The sequence below is a fragment of the Bubalus bubalis genome, chromosome 11 (genome assembly GCF_019923935.1).
Source record: "Bubalus bubalis isolate 160015118507 breed Murrah chromosome 11, NDDB_SH_1, whole genome shotgun sequence".
Lineage (NCBI taxonomy): Eukaryota > Metazoa > Chordata > Mammalia > Artiodactyla > Bovidae > Bubalus > Bubalus bubalis.
Window position 1 is genome coordinate 47,450,296 of NC_059167.1, and position 15,971 is coordinate 47,466,266.

General features: G+C 37.9%; 1 protein-coding gene across 3 annotated transcripts in view; it reads left to right on the top strand.

The window, feature by feature from the left end:
• UNC13C (unc-13 homolog C) overlaps nt 1-15,971 on the top strand; it is an 855,380-nt gene that overhangs the window by 614,746 nt on the left and 224,663 nt on the right. For all 3 annotated transcript variants that reach the window (XM_044925029.2, XM_044925027.2, XM_044925028.2), the window contains one exon: nt 5,825-5,958. In XM_044925029.2, the coding sequence (XP_044780964.2) occupies nt 5,825-5,958 (134 nt within the window). The remainder of the gene's footprint in view (nt 1-5,824; nt 5,959-15,971) is intronic.

The following is a 15,971-nucleotide window of genomic DNA, read 5'->3' on the forward strand; positions in this document are numbered from 1 at the left end:
CAATTTTTCTAACCTGTCATCTACTAGAGCTAACGTGTCCTTATCTCCAAATTATGAGGAGATAAACAGCCAACTCAGAGTCAGAGGAAATTGCAAACTTATTATATAAGAGCTATCTAGTTCATGTTTTAATATCATCAATAATTTGCCAGCCTTTGTTATATTTTAAAGCTTATTTCTTTTTTTAATACTCAGGCTCACTACTATCTCATTTTCTTTTGTGTCTTTTTATCCACTCTGTCCTGATTTTCCTAATTCCTATCATCTGTATGCCTTGTTGCCAAAACTTTCAAGACATCACTTACCTGCCTTGAACAAAAACCATCTTGATCTGTACACTAGTGCAGTCAGCCACTGCATGCACACAGATTCTGTAAGCTCTTTACAGAGATGTCACAGCTTCATTATCTTACCTGAGGAATCTTTTCTCAGCTCTTCTCAACCTCCACTCTGGAGCCCTTTTGCTCAGTTGTGCCTGACTCTTTGCAGCCCCATGGATTGCAGCTGGAGCCCTTTACCTGATCTCTATTCCTGCCCCCATGACCTGAACACCTGGACACAAACATCCTCCTCCCATAGTCTGCTGCCCTTCCTTTCTCCTCCCTCTTCTTCCTAGATCTACTCTTCCATCGTCCCTCTCATTTCTCTTCTTCCTTCCTCCAGACCATAATACATATTTGTTTCAGAGCTCCAGCCATTCTTGTCAAACACTTAAATCCCTTTCTGACCGCATGGCCCTCCAGTAGTAAATCCAGCACCATTTCCTTGATTTCTGAATCCAGTCCTGGAGGGAACTCATGATGGTCCTAGATGCTCAAGGACCCACCCTCACCAGCGCTCCTGAGCTCCCTGGCAGGTCCACTCTGGGTCCAACTCAAGGTCTGCTCTTGTTCCTAGCAAAAACTGTTTCGAACTTCTGCTCCTTACTTCTCTTACCTCAAGATAAAAATTCCTTGCTCTCCTTCCTCATCATCAATGAGATTTACCTGCAAGACTCTTTATTGCCTGACCATGCTCTTCATTTACATTTGAGGGTAATCCTCCCACATTAACTCTGGATACCAGTTTCTCTCATTTCAGTAGGGGCCTCACTCCCCTATCTGTGCTTCTCTTTCATAAAGTGATATCCTTTTTTTAGACTTTCTCCCCAGGGTTTTGCCTCTGGCTGTGTAGTCTCCTCTCTTGCTCTCTTTGAGTAATCTTGTTTACGCCATAATTTTAGCTACCACACACATCCTGGAAGTCCTCAAGCTGTGTCAGTAGTTCAGGGTGCTTCCAAAACTACTGATTGGTTTACCTGGTTACCTTCTGGATAGTTCCATTGACTTCTCCCTCTCTCTCTTTTTTCTCACCATTTATATAATGAATTATATTTATTTTATTAACTATTTCATAAGTATTTTCATAATCCTATCAATTTTATTTATTGGCTATTTCATAAGTATAACTTTATTAAACTTCCTGCTACTGCCAAATCATTTTTTAAAAACACAACTGTAATTATGCATTCTCATGTTTAAAATCATATAATAGTCCTCATCAAATTTAGTATAAATGCAAATTCCTTGGTATGAAAAAAAGGTCCTTCAGTATTTGACACTTGCAGCTCTCTAGCCTTTCGTTTCCCAAAGTATACTCAGAGGAACACTTTTTCTGTGGGAGGTTTTACAAGATGGAACGTGGGGAATAGGAGAGGGGTGAAGGGCTCTATCGAGTTCAAATGCATTTGAGAGAGTAACGTTCAGTTGATAACTTTCAGACTATTGATTCTCAAACTGTCCCAGTTGATTCTCAACTGGTGCTGATTCTCAACAGCACCAGGATTTCTTGAGACTTCATTATATATGCAAAGTCTTAAGCTTCACCCTGGACCTGCTGAATCAGGAACTCTGGGCGTAGAGCCTACCTGTCTGTTTTAGCACACCTTCCCAGTGATGCTAAGAAACACTAAGGTTTGGAAACCACTGTCTTAGAGATGCATATTAACATCTTACTACAAGAAGTCTGGAAATAAGTTATTTGTTTAAGCAAACATTTCCTCAATTTGATCATGGACCGTGTGTGTGTGTGTGTGTGTGTGTGTGTGTGTGTGTAATATACTCAATATGCTTAGAGAAACTTGTCAAAAACCTGAAGCCTTACATTACTAGTAATTCTCTATTTAGCTTTGTATGCTTTTGTATTTAAATATCCTATCCTTGCAGCATTTTACTAAAATCTTCCCCCAACCCTTGTCTGGCCAACTCCTTAGAAGAGGTATTTCAAAATATGCTTATAGAACCAATACATGGGATGGCACAGAAATTTCTTCATAGCAACCTTAGAAGTGTTGCTCCCTCCTCCTACTGTTATTTCAATTTTTTTTTTCATGTAATGGTTCTCTCTATATATTGATCTCTTCTTAATGGAGTATCTTCATATTTTCTTCTTTGATATTGTGAAGTATAATGTACATCTTATCAGCTTGTCTGTACAAGCTTTTTGTATTGGAATATCCTTTATCAACATAACAACTAGAAGCTTTTCTCACTGGATCCTACATTCTGGTAACTTTCTACTTTTAAAAAATTATCTCCCCATTATGCTCCCATAGTCTTTCTTTCACATATCTTTCCCCAATTATCTGTTAACAAGATAATTTTTAGTCACTATAAAACTAATGGCAATGTTAAAATTGACATACTAAGTCATAGTTTTATAAACCTATTACATTTTATTTGTTTAGGTTAAATTATATATTATACCTGTATACAATATAAATATGTATTTTAAATATTTTTCTTATAAATAGTAATTAATAGAGGTTTTAGTAAGTAATTAATGTACTTATTACTAGCTTTCAGAATTTCCACTGCCATTATATTTTTTCTAACCATAATTTCAAATGCTCTAGTAAAATTCTCAAATAGTAATAAAGCGTTCCATGGTGGCTTAGTGGAAGAATCCACTGGCCAATGCAAGAGATGTGGGTTTGATCCCTGGGTCGGGAAGATCCCCTGGAAGAGGAAATGGCAGCCTACTCCAGTGTTCTTGCCTGGGAAATCACATGGGCAGTGTAGCCTGGCAGAACACAGTCCGTGAGGCCACAAAGAGCCGGACATGACTTAGCAACTAAACATCAACTTAGCACAACTGAATTCCTCAGCAATCAAGGGAGTATCCTATGTATTGGGTTGGTCAAAAGGTTTGTTTGCGTTTTTCCACAAGACATAAGAATGTTTTGGCCAACCAAACACATGGTTGTACTCCATCCTTTTAAACATGCAATCTATTAAAATACACTGCTACTGCTAAGTCACTTCAGTCGCGTCTGACTCTGTACGATCCCATAGATGACAGCCCACCAGGCTCCCCCGTCCCTGGGATTCTCCAGGCAAGAACACTGGAGTGGGTTGCCATTTCCTTCTCCAATGCATGAAAGTGAAAAGTGAAAGTGAAGTCACTCAGTCGTGTCCGACTCCTAGCGACCCCATGGACTGCAGCCCACCAGGCTCCTCCGTCCATGGGATTTTCCAGGCAAGAGTACTGGAGTGGGGTGCCATCCCCTTACAAAGCATGGTTTGTGATACCAATATGTGAGACATAAAAACTAATGACAGATTCCTTTGGTTTATTCTGATGCATCATATAGAATTTTATGCAAAATAATGTTACCAGCTATAATCCTGTAGTGGTATTAAAAAAGGAATGTAAGTATACTTTGTGACAGTTAAGGGACTTTGGAATTAACGTGTATTCAGCTACTTTGGTCTTTTCCCCTTTACCACTCTTTGCAAAATGATGATAAGGGACTCTGGTGTTAGACATGCTTTTGTAGTCATTTACTTTTATTTAATCACATTATTTGAAACAAGTTAGGCATATAGTTTGGCTGTATACACATCAAGATGATTAATGATAGTGTTCTCATATAGTTCACCATGGCCATCAGAACTAATTTTACTTACAATCTTTACAACTCACCAGGTTCTCTGGATTTCTGACTACATCATAGAGAGGGAAGTCTATTGAGTTTAATGTAATGAATAAATAATTACATTACTGTGACCATAATAAATTCCTGTTCATAAAAGACAAGCTTCCATAGACAATGGAACCTAATAATTGGAGAAGTTAGACATTTGTTTGCCTGTATTGCTGCCTTTTTCTTCTTAAACATCTTCTGATATGCCTTGGTGTACCTGAGGAATTAAAAGAGGAAGGCTTCAGAGTTTCAAGTGGTTCTCAGGGCCAGATGCATAAGGTTTATTAAGATCCTTTGAAGACTACTTTTAGTTCATTCTGGCAATTTGAAGTAATATGTGCTAACCACTAGTTTTTTGACTAATCTCAGTCTTCAGCTTTTAATATGTTACATTTTGAGCTTAAAGGTAAATGAACAGCACTTGGAAGTACCCTCGGAAAATTTAAGTCCCTAAAGGTACATTATAGTCTTTGTATGAGGTCTGGAACAACACAGGGTTATATTTAACTTCAGTGAGAGCAGTAATAGTGTGATGACTCATCTAAATCTGGTTACATATGTTGAGCATCATTAGAAGATATGCATATAGTTATTCAGCAGAAGGTGCCTGATCTTTGGAAAAGACACAGTAGTTGAGTAAGACAAATGATTCTTGTTGTTTAGTTGCTAAGTCATGTCCGACTCTTTTGTGACCCCAGGGACAGTAGCCTGCCAGGCTGCTCTGTCATGGGATTTTCCAGGTAAGAATCCTGGAATGGGTCGCCATTTCCTTCTCCAGGGTATCTTCCTGACCCAGGGATTAAATCCATATCTCCTGCATTACAAATGAATACTTTACCACTGAGCCGTCAGGGAAGCTAAATGATTGGACCAAATAAAATCTAATCCACCTTTTGTATGAGAGACCATGAATTTCCTGAGCTACCAATTGGAGTTTTCAAATATCCTGGACCTAAAAGTTTATAAATACTTCAGCAAAAATAGTCAAGGAAGCCATATGCTTCCCACTTATATACTTGAGTGAAAATTGCCTCCATCTTCATCTTTTTTTCCTAATTTTAAAAAGTAAATGTAAAAGAAGTGCTGTAAGAAAAATACCCAATGAAGCAAAACAACCAGAATAATTTACCTGTATGTTTGAAAGAATTGCATGTGTTGAGTATGAAGTTTATATGTGAAACATTCAAGAGTATTATACTATTTTGATCTCACTGTAAATTTAGATCATTCAGACGACACTCCTTCTAGAGGTGACAGTGGAGAATTCATTCAGTGTGATAAATTAAGCATTCAATATGATTTAAATATACCTATATGCATATAAAAAAACTTACAAAGTTACAGTTAACTTAGATGTATTTGTGAGTGGAATGAGAGAGTTCTAGTCCATTCATGTAACTTTATATCTGTAGAATTTATCAGTACTGACTTTGTAACCAGACAGCCTTTCTTGAGTTCTGCCCACATAAAACAGTGTGACTTCTGAAAAAATACTTAGGCAGGACAAATTTTAAACACACACCATTGTACACACAGAATTCAACCTTTGGCCTTGGAAGAAGTCACATTAAAGGGATGAGCTCTATAATAATAATTCCTAAGATCATAAACTGCAGTAGAGGAAGATAAACCTTCATTCCAGAACCAAAGCATTTGGAAATCCAAGCCTGGCCATTGTGACTTTACCCTGTGGGATGCCATTCAGTGAAGGGAGAAAACCTGAATGTACTAACTTTGGCTCACATGATCTGAGAGTTGTTCATAGCTCTCTTTATCTGATCCTCCTGTTTGACAGTGATTTTTAACTAAAGTCATGCCCTTTAACCTTTTATTTTGCATGTTGCCTGACCTTCTGAGCAGAGTAAGAAACAGGACATTCCTCGGGAAGATCAGGGACCAACCACCAAGAATTTGGATTTTTGGCCCCAGCTTATTACACTGATGGTCACTATTATTGATGAGGATAAAACTGCCTACACTCCTGTCCTGAATCAGTAAGTACATTTTTTTTTGTTAATAAATGGATTTTATGCAGCTAAAATTAAGGAAACATAAACTATTTGAAGTACAGTTTATACTCTTATGACAATGACAGATTTGTCCAAAATTAAGCTATAGAAAGAAGTATTTTCTACTTTCATCAATAAACATCAATTCATTGATAGTATGAATTTTTAGTTTCAGCCCCATAGTGTGATTATTTCAATATGGAAACAAATATTTCCCCCAAATTTATTTTTATTCGATGTAGAAAAATTTCCTCTTTCTACTGTCTTAGAAAAATGCCATCCCCCCCCCAATGTTAAAGAGCTCGTATTAAACATATTCCATTGTGACTTTTTAATAATAAGGATTTGGCCCCAAACGTATACTTTCAAAATAGTTGTGTATGCTGGATTTAACAAATTTAATGCAGTATTTAAGAGAACAAGCCGATTTTCTCAAATAACCTAAGCCTGTGCTGTCATGCATAGAATTTATAAATCCTATGCAGGTGAATTAAGGCAGGCAGGGTGATTGCAGCCATGAAATTAAGATGCTTGCTCCTTGGAGGAAAGTTATGACCAACCTAGACAGCATATTAAAAAGCAGAAACATTACTTTGTCAACAAAGGTCTGTCTAGTCAAGACTATGGTTTTTCCAGTAGTCATGTATGGATGTCAGAGTTGGACTACAGAGAAAGATGAGTGCAGAAGAATTTATGTTTTTGAACTATGGTGTTGGAGAAGACTCTTGAGGATCCCTTGGACTGCAAAGAGATCCAACCAGTCCATCCTAAAGGAGATCAGTCCTGGGTGTTCATTGGAAGGACTGATGTTGAAGCTGAAACTCCCATAATTTGGCCACCTGATGCAAAGAGCTGACTCATTGGAAAAGACCCTGATGCTTGGAAAGATTGAGGGCAGGAGGAGAAGGGGACGACAGAGGATGAGATGGTTGGATGGTATCACTAACTCAATGGACATGGGTTTGGGTGGACTCCACAGTTGGTGATGGACAGGGAGGCCTGGTGTGCTGCAGTTCATGGGGTCACAAAGAGTCAGACATGACTGAGTGACTGAACTGGAACTGGAAAGGTAGTAAAGCAGATGGATTCAAATTCATGGCTGTTCTAGAAGAGTGTGAAATGAACAACTTACCAAAATTCCACTAGCTATGAGACCTTGGGCAAATTATCTAATTTCCTTGGGTCTAAGTTTCCTCATATATAAAATAAGGGCATATTATTACATAATATCCAAGACCCAGTCCACCTTTAATGTTGCACCTTTAGGATTTATTTCACACCCACACACTGAGAGCTATACAACCAAAATAACAGCTGACTCTGCCAACCAGGCATTTGCAGACTGCTTAATGAAGAGAGTATTTTGACTTATTGGTCATACCTGAAATGATGTAGGAATAGCAGAAATAGACAAACCATGAAATACATTCAGGCTTAATATGGAAAACTGGTTTTATTATTTCTTATTTTCTATACTGGTCAAGACAGGGTCAAAAAGCTTGTGTGTAATCCAGTTGAAATTCTAGTTATAGAAGAAATGCATGTAAATACTCTAATTTTTACCCTTTTATGTTTCTTTACCACCAATATTCACCTGCCCCAAATTTCTCCTAAATGTGGAGAAAGTGGTTCTCTCTGGTGTGCAGGGATAGCATCATCATCAGGTTTGCTTTTACACTTTTGTTTTCCCTTTTTCCCTTATATCCAGCTTTTCTGCCTGATGCCAGAGTGTATCATGATGAGCATCTGTAGAGACTTTGCTCTTTTATTTCTTCTGATAGCTCAGTACTAGATCTTCTCTTTTAGCATATAACATCCTCATTTCATCTTGGGTGGCTTTGAGCTGTTTTCTCATTTATTCTTTGGACTTTTCTTGAAGACAGAGTAGATTTCCTAAAGGTAAGGAGATTAATAACTTGTTTCAAGACTGTGCCCTTGGGCTGGGGTAGGCCACTTGATAAATGACCATGGAATGAAGACAAATATCTGCTGAGAAATGCTAATTAAAAGTTATTTGAAAGAATTTATTTTTAATCAAAATTTTTTTACGTTTACCAAATATCATAAATTAGAATATGATATTAAAAGATGCATTATAAAATCATGGAATCAAAGTTTCCCAGAGTCATCTTTAATCATATACCATTGAAAATATACAAGATTTTTAGTTCCTTTTTTGTTACAGTATTAAAGGAAGTAGAGGGAATATATTTACTTATGCCAAAAATAAATTTTAAATTATGGACTAAATTGAGTCTTCTAAGTATAAAAACAAGCCATGACACAAAGAAAGATATGTCTTTGCTTTGCTTTTTATTTATTAATAGTGTCAGAGTTTAGAGTCAGTTTTTTTTCTATGAAAACCTAGCTGGAATAAACCTGAATATCATCTCTTGGGAATCTGTACTTTATGATTATATTTACTCAGATTTTGACAATTTTCTAAAGATGTTTTGCTTACTAAGGTTCCTTAAGGAATCAAAATTCCAAATCATTCCAAAATTCCTTAAGGCATTAGTTTCTCATATCATTAAGTCTCTGTTTTAGGTGAACTCACTTGGATAGCGAGGTGTGACCTTAGTGGCCGATGTTTGTTGTTGTTATGAAGTCACTCAGTCACGTCCGACTCTTTGCAACCCCATGAACTGCAGCACGCCAGGGTTCCCTGTCCTTCACTGTCTCCTGGAATCTGCTCAAACTCATGTCCATTGAGTCAGCCAATGTATGTAGTTGTCTAATTTGATGAGATTTCCATTGATGCATGTTTCTTTATTTGCACGTGTATCTTCACATTTGTTGCTGTTCAGTCTCCCAGGCATGTCTGACTCTTTGCAACCCCATAGACTGCAGCATGCCAGGCCTCTCTGTCCCTTACCATTTCCCGAAGTTTGCCCAAGTTCATTTCCATTGCATCGGTGATGCCATCCAGCTATCTCATTCTCTGATGCCCTCTTCTCCTTCTGCCCTCGATCTTTCTCAGCATGAGGGGCTTTTGAGTGAGTCATCTGTTCTCACCAGATGACCAAAATACCAGGTTTCAGCTTCAGTATCAGTCCTTCCAACAAGTATTCAGGCTTGATTTCCCTTAAGATGGACTGGTTCAATCTCCTTGCTGTCTAACTGACTTTCAGGAGTCTTCTCCAGCACCATAGTTCGAAGGCATCAATTCCTTGGCATTTCACCTTCTTTAAAGTCCAACTCTCACAACTGTATGTGACCACTGGGAAGACCATAGCCTTGATTATATGGATCTTTGTCAGCAGAGTAATGTCTCTGCTTTTCAATACACTGTTTGTCATACGTAGCTTTCCTACCAAGAAGAAAGTGTCTTCTGATTTCATGGCTGCAGTTACCATCTGCAGTGACTTTAGAGCCCAATAAGAGGAAATCTGTCACTACTTCCACCTTTTACCCCTCTATTTTCCATAAGGTAATGGGGCCAGATGCTATGGTCTTAGTTTTTGTTTTTGTTTTTTTTAATATTTAGCTTTAAGCTGGCTCTTTCACTCTCCTCCTTCACCCTCATCAAGAAGCTCTTAAGTTTCTCTTCACTTTCTGCCATTAGAGTGGTATCAGCATCATATCTGAGGTTATTGATGTATCTCCTGCCTATCTTGATTCCAGCTTGTAACTCATCCAGCCCAGCATTTCTCATGATGTGCTCAGCATATAGATTAAACAAACAGGGTGACAACAAACAACCCTGTCTTACTCCTTTCTCAGTCTTGAACCAATCAGTTGTTCCATACAGGGTTCTGACTGTTGCTTCTTGGCCCGCATACAGGGTTCTCAGGAGACAGGCAAGATGGTCTGGTATCCACATCTCTTTAGGAGCTTTCCACAGTTTATTATGATCCATGCAGTCAAAGGCTTTGATATGTAGTCAATGAAACAGAGATAGATGTTTTTCTGGAATTCCCCAGCTTTCTCTGTGATCCAGCGAATATTGACAATTTGATCTCTGGTTCCTCTTCCTTTTCTAAATCCAGCTTGGACATCTGGAAGCTTTTGGTTAGCATAATGCTGAAGCTTAGCATGCAGAATTTTAAGCATGACCTTACTAACATGCGAGATGAGGTCAATCATTAGATGGTTAGCACATTTTAGTAGTACCCTTCTTGGGAACTGGGATGAGGATTGACCTTTTCCAGTCCTGTGGCCACTGCTAGGTCTTCCATATTGCTGACATATTGAATGTAACACCTTGATGGCATCATCCTTTGTGGTTCTGAATAGTTCTACTGGAATTCTGTCACATCCACTAGCTTTATTGACAGCAGTGCTTCCTAAGGCCCACTTGACTTTGTTCTCCAGAATGTCTGGCTCTGGGTAGCTGACCACATCATCCTAGCAGTCTGGTTCTTTGGATCTTTTTTGCACAGTTTTTCTGTGTATTTCCATCTCTTCTTGATCTCTTCAGCATCTACTAGGTCGCTACCATTTTTGTCCTTTCTTGTGCCCATCTTTGGGCAAAATGTTCTCTTGATATCTCCAATTTTCCAGAAGAGATCTCTAGTCTTTCCCCTTCTGTGGTTTTCTTGTTTTATACACTGTTCATTTTAGAAGCCCTTCTTGTCTCTCCATGCTGTTCTTTGGAAATCTGCATTTAGTTGGATATACCGTTCCCTTTCTCCCTTGCTTTTCACTTCTCTTCTTTCTTTTGCTGTTTTGGAGAAGACTCTTGAGAGTGCCTTGGACTGCAAGGAGATCCAACCAGTCCATTCTGAAGGAGATCAGCCCTGGGATTTCTTTGGAAGGAATGATGCTAAGGCTGAAACTCCAGTACTTTGGCCACTTCATGCAAAGAGTTGACTCATTGGAAAAGACTCTGCTGCTGGGAGGGATTGGGGGCAGGAGGAGAAGGGGACGACAGAGGATGAGATGACTGGATGGCATCACTGACTCGATGGACGTGAGTCTGAGTGAACTCTGGGAGTTGGTGATGGACAGGGAGGCCTGGCATGCTGCAGTTCATGGGGTCGCAAAGAGTCGGACACGACTGAGCGACTGAACTGAACTGAAGCCCTCCTCAGATAACCACTTTGCCTTCTTACTTTTCTTTTTCTTTGGGATGGTTTTGTTCACTGCCTCCTGTACAACATTACAGACCTCTGTCCATAGTTCTCCAGGTACTCTGTCTACCAGATCTAATCCCTTGAATCTATTCATTACCTCCACTGCATATTCATAGGGAATTTGATTCAAGTTGTACCTGGCTAGCTTCATGGTTCTCCCTGCTTTCTTTAATTTAAACTGAATTTTGCTAGGAGAAGCTGATGATCTGAGCCACAGTCAGCTCCAGGTTTTGTTTTTGCTGACTGTATACAGCTTCTCCATCTTTGGCTATAAAGAATGTAATCAGTGTGGTTTTGGTATTGATTATTTGCTGATGTCCATGTGTAAAGTCATCTCTTGTGTTGTTGAAAAAGGGGATTTGCTATGACCAGTGCATTCTCATGGCAGAATTCAGTTAACCTTTGCTGTGCTTCATTTTGTTCCCAAAGGCCAAACTTGCCTGTTACTCCAGATATCTCTTTTTTTTAATATTTCTTGACTTCCTACTTTTGCATTCCAATCCCCAGTGATAAATAGACCATCTTTTTTTTTTTTTTTGTTAATTCTAGGAGATTTTCTAGGTCTTCATAGAAGTGATCAACTTTAGTTTCTTAGGCATCAGTGGTAGGGGCATGGACTTGGATTATTGTGATGTTGAATGGCTTCACATAAATCTTCACATTTAGGAATCACTAGTTATCTTATTGGTTAGAAAAGCACAGTGTTTCACAAGGTAGAAAGTCCAGATGACTGACATTAGGATCAAGTAGGCTGCTAGATGTGTATGCAGATTCTGAGCCCCACCCCAAATCTATGGAGTTAAAATGTGAATTTGGCCCAGAAGTCTGCATTATTAATAAAATACTCCTTGTGTGTTCTATATACATCAAAGTAGAAAACCACAGGCCAATTTATGAAGAAAACATGTCTGGCTTAAACAAGTTTTGTTTTTATTTTGAACGTTATAGCAAGAGAATGAATGATTTAAAAATACAGGCCTTATTTTATATTTTTCAATATAATTTAGGGTTATGGGTATAATTCATTAATGAAGTACTCAGGGTTATTATGAATAAAAACATTGCAGGCTTTTACTTTTCTAATTTGATACTAATTTATAATCGTATAATGTAAACATAGAGGGAGAGATTTGTTTACTTTGTACACTAGTATGTATTCAGGCATATGTATTAGTTGACTGAGTGAATAAATTGAAGGAAATCTCAGTGTCTGTTCTCTTCATTCCTACTCCACTGATTAATTAAGGTACTATTTTTTGAGGAATACGTATTCACTTTTTCAAAATTATTTTTTACGAAGTAGTTTTCCAGATGCCTATAGAAATCTCACTATTCTATTGAAACTGAAAACTATTAAGCAGAGTATTTTTAGAACTTCAGGTGTGGATCTCTCCCTTTTAAACAAATGGATTGAGGTATCACTTCAGTCACTCAGTCATGTCCAACTCTTTGCAACCCCATGGACTGCAGCATACCAGGCTTCCCTGTCTGTCAAAAACTCCCAAAGCTTACTTAAATTCAAGTCCATAGAGTTGGTGATACCATCCCACCATCTAATCCTCTGTCATTCCCTCTCCTCCCACCTTCAACTTTTCTCAGCATCAGGGTCTTTTCTAATGAGTCAGTTCTTTGCATCAGGTAGCCAACGTATTGGAGTTTCAGCTGCAGCATCAGTCCTTCCAATGAATATTCAGGACTGATTTCCTTTAAGATGGACTGGTTGGATCTCCTTGCAGTCTAAGGGACTCTCAAGAGTCTTCTCCAACACCACAGTTCAAAAGCATCAATTCTTTGGTGCCCAGCTTTCTTTATAGTCCAACTCTCACATCCATACATGACTACTGGAAAAACCGTATCTTTGACTAGACAGAACTTTGTTGACAAAGTAATGTCTCTGCTTTTTAATATGCTGTCTAGATTGGTCATAACTTTCCTTCCAAAGAGCAAGTGTCTTTTAATTTCATGGTTGCAGTCACCATCTGCAGTGATTTTGGAGCCCCAAAAAACAAAGTCTGTCACTGTTTCCATTGTTTGCCCATCTGTTTGCTATGAAGTGATGGGACTGGCTGCCATGATCTTGGTTTTCTGAATGTTGAGTTTTAAGCCAACTTTTCACTCTCTTTCACTTTCATCAAGAGGCTCTTTAGTTCTTCACTTTCTGCCATATGGTGGTGTCATCTGCATGTCTGAGGTTATTGATATTTCTCCTGGCAATCTTCATTCCAGCTTGTGCTTCATCCAGCCCATCATTTCTCATGATGTATTCTGCATATAAGTTATACAAGCAGGGTGACAATATATAGCCTTGATGGACTCCTTTCCCAATTTGGAACCAGTCTGTTGTTCCATGTCCAGTTCTAACTGTTGCTTCTTGACCTGCATACAGATTCCTCAGGAGGCAGGTCAGATGGTCTGGTATTCCCATCTCTTTAAGAATTTTCCACTGTTTATTGTGATCTACACAGTCAAAGGCTTTGGTGCAGTCAATAAGCAGAAGTAGATGTTTTTTTGTAACTCTCTTGGTTTTTCGATGATCCAACGGATGTTGGCAATTTGATCTCAGGTTCCTCTGCCTTTTCTAAATGCAGCTTGAATATCTGGAAGTTCACAGTTCACATACTGTTGAAGCCTGGCTTGGAGAATTTTGAGCATTACTTTGCTAGTGTGAGAGATGAGTGCAATTGTGTGGTAGTTTGATCATTCTTTGACATTGCCTTTCTTTAGGATTGGTATGAAAACAGACCTTTTCCAGTTCCGTGGCCACTGCGGAGTTTTCCAAATTTGCTGGCATATTGAGTGCAGAACTTTCACAGCATCATCTTTTAGGATTTGAAATGGCTCAACTGGGATTCTATCACCTCCACTAGCTTTGTTCATAGTTCAGTATTCTTGCTTTGTGAACCCCATAAACAGTATGAACAGTATTGAGATATAACTGAATACAATAAAACTTTACATACACAATGTGTTTAGTTTTGAAACATGAACCATCACCACATTCAAGACAATAAACATATTCATAATTTCTGTGTGTCTTTTGTAACCTATCCCAGGCAACCAATAGTCTGCCTTCTAATACTACAAATTAGTTTGAAAATTGTGTCCTTGTGTGAAATGAATAATATATTATGTACATCCCTTTGTTTAGTTGCTTTCACTAGTTTCTATTTTGAGATTCTTCCAGGTGTTTGTGGGTATCGGTACTTCATCTCTTCTTATTTCTAAGTGATATTCCACTGTATAGATACACCACAAAATGTTTATCCTCTCATCTGTTAGGATTAGGCTTAAGGTCAAGGTGAACATTTGGATTTTTTTTTTTAATTTTATTTTATTTTTAAACTTTACATAACTGTATTAGTTTTGCCAAATATCAAAATGAATCCACCACAGGTATACATGTGTTCCCCATCCTGAACCCTCCTCCCTCCTCCCTCCCCATTCCAAAGATTAGGTTTCTGTGAATATTTGTTTATAAAATTTTATGTAGAATTTTTATTTTCCTTGGATCATGTAATATGTACATATTTGATATTTCTTAAAATTGCCAAATACTTTCCAAAGTGTTTATACATTGCCAAAACCTAGTGCAATTGAACATTTTACTTTTAGCTATTCAACTAGGTGTATCGTGATACTTCCTTATGGTTTTATTTACCACTTTCCTAAGAACTGATATTGACCATCTTTCATGTGCTTATTTGCAATCCATATATCTTCTTTGGTGAAATGTCTGTTCAAATCCTTTTGCCATTTCCAAATTGGAATGTTTATCTTCTTATTAACCAGTTGTAATGGTTAAGATCTACTGTTAGATATGAAGGTTGCAATGTTTTCTGCTATTTTGTGACTTTCTTTAACATTTTTTACATATCTTTAGCAATCTTTAAAAAAAATTGATAGAGTAGTTCAATTTGTTGACTATCATTTTTAAAATTTGTTTTTTTGTGTGTGTTTAAGAAATCTTTGCATCCACCGCATTCAAGTTGCAACGCCATAGTTTTATTCTAGATGTCTGGTGTGATACAAACTTGTAAGATTTTCTGGGTTTTTTTTTTTTTATATTTTTATCTATCTTTCCCACTCTATTTGTTGGAAAAATTATCCTATCCCCAGTTGTTTTTGCAGCTTTGTCAAAAATCTGTTAATTAAATGTGTGAATCTAATTCTGGACTCTCTGTTCTGTTGACCCATATATCTATCAGTCTGGTAATTATGAACTTCCTCACCTTTTGTCTGGAAAACTTGTTGTCTCTCCTTCAATTCTGAAGGACAGCTTTGCTGAATGGAGTATTATTGGTTGGCAGGTTTTCTCTTTCAGCATTTTGAAAAATCATCACAATCCCTCCTGGCTTGCAAAATTTATGCTGAAAAATTCACTGATAGTCTTAATGGGATCCCCTTCTAAGTAACAAATTGATTTTAAGATTCTTTCTTTGTCTGTTATATTTTCTTTGCTAAAATTCTCACTTGGTTTATGCCTTGCTCTCTGACATCAGTGACCATCTTTATGACCATTATTTTGAAATCTCTGTTGGGTAAGTCAGTTTTCTCTATCTTACTAAGATCACCTTCTAATGATTTATCTTGTTCTTCTGTTTGAGACATATTTCCTTGTTGATGTTACTTTTTTTTTCATTTCTTTCACTCTTTGTGGTGTTTCTGCACATTACATGTTGGTCTTGGCACACTGTCTCATCATCAGTCCAGGTGAAGCTCCTGGTTGTCTCTCAAACCTTTATGGTTGTCTCCCATAGAGAGGGTGTGCCAAGATCAGTCAGTGTTCCAAGGAAGAGAATATCAGTCAGCACATAGATGCAGGCTAACCAGAAACTGTACCCTCATGGAAGAGCTGGAAAACAATATAATTAAGTTCCTTCCAAGGAGAAATTGGAAAATGGGTAGTTTTACCTGCTTCCTCTA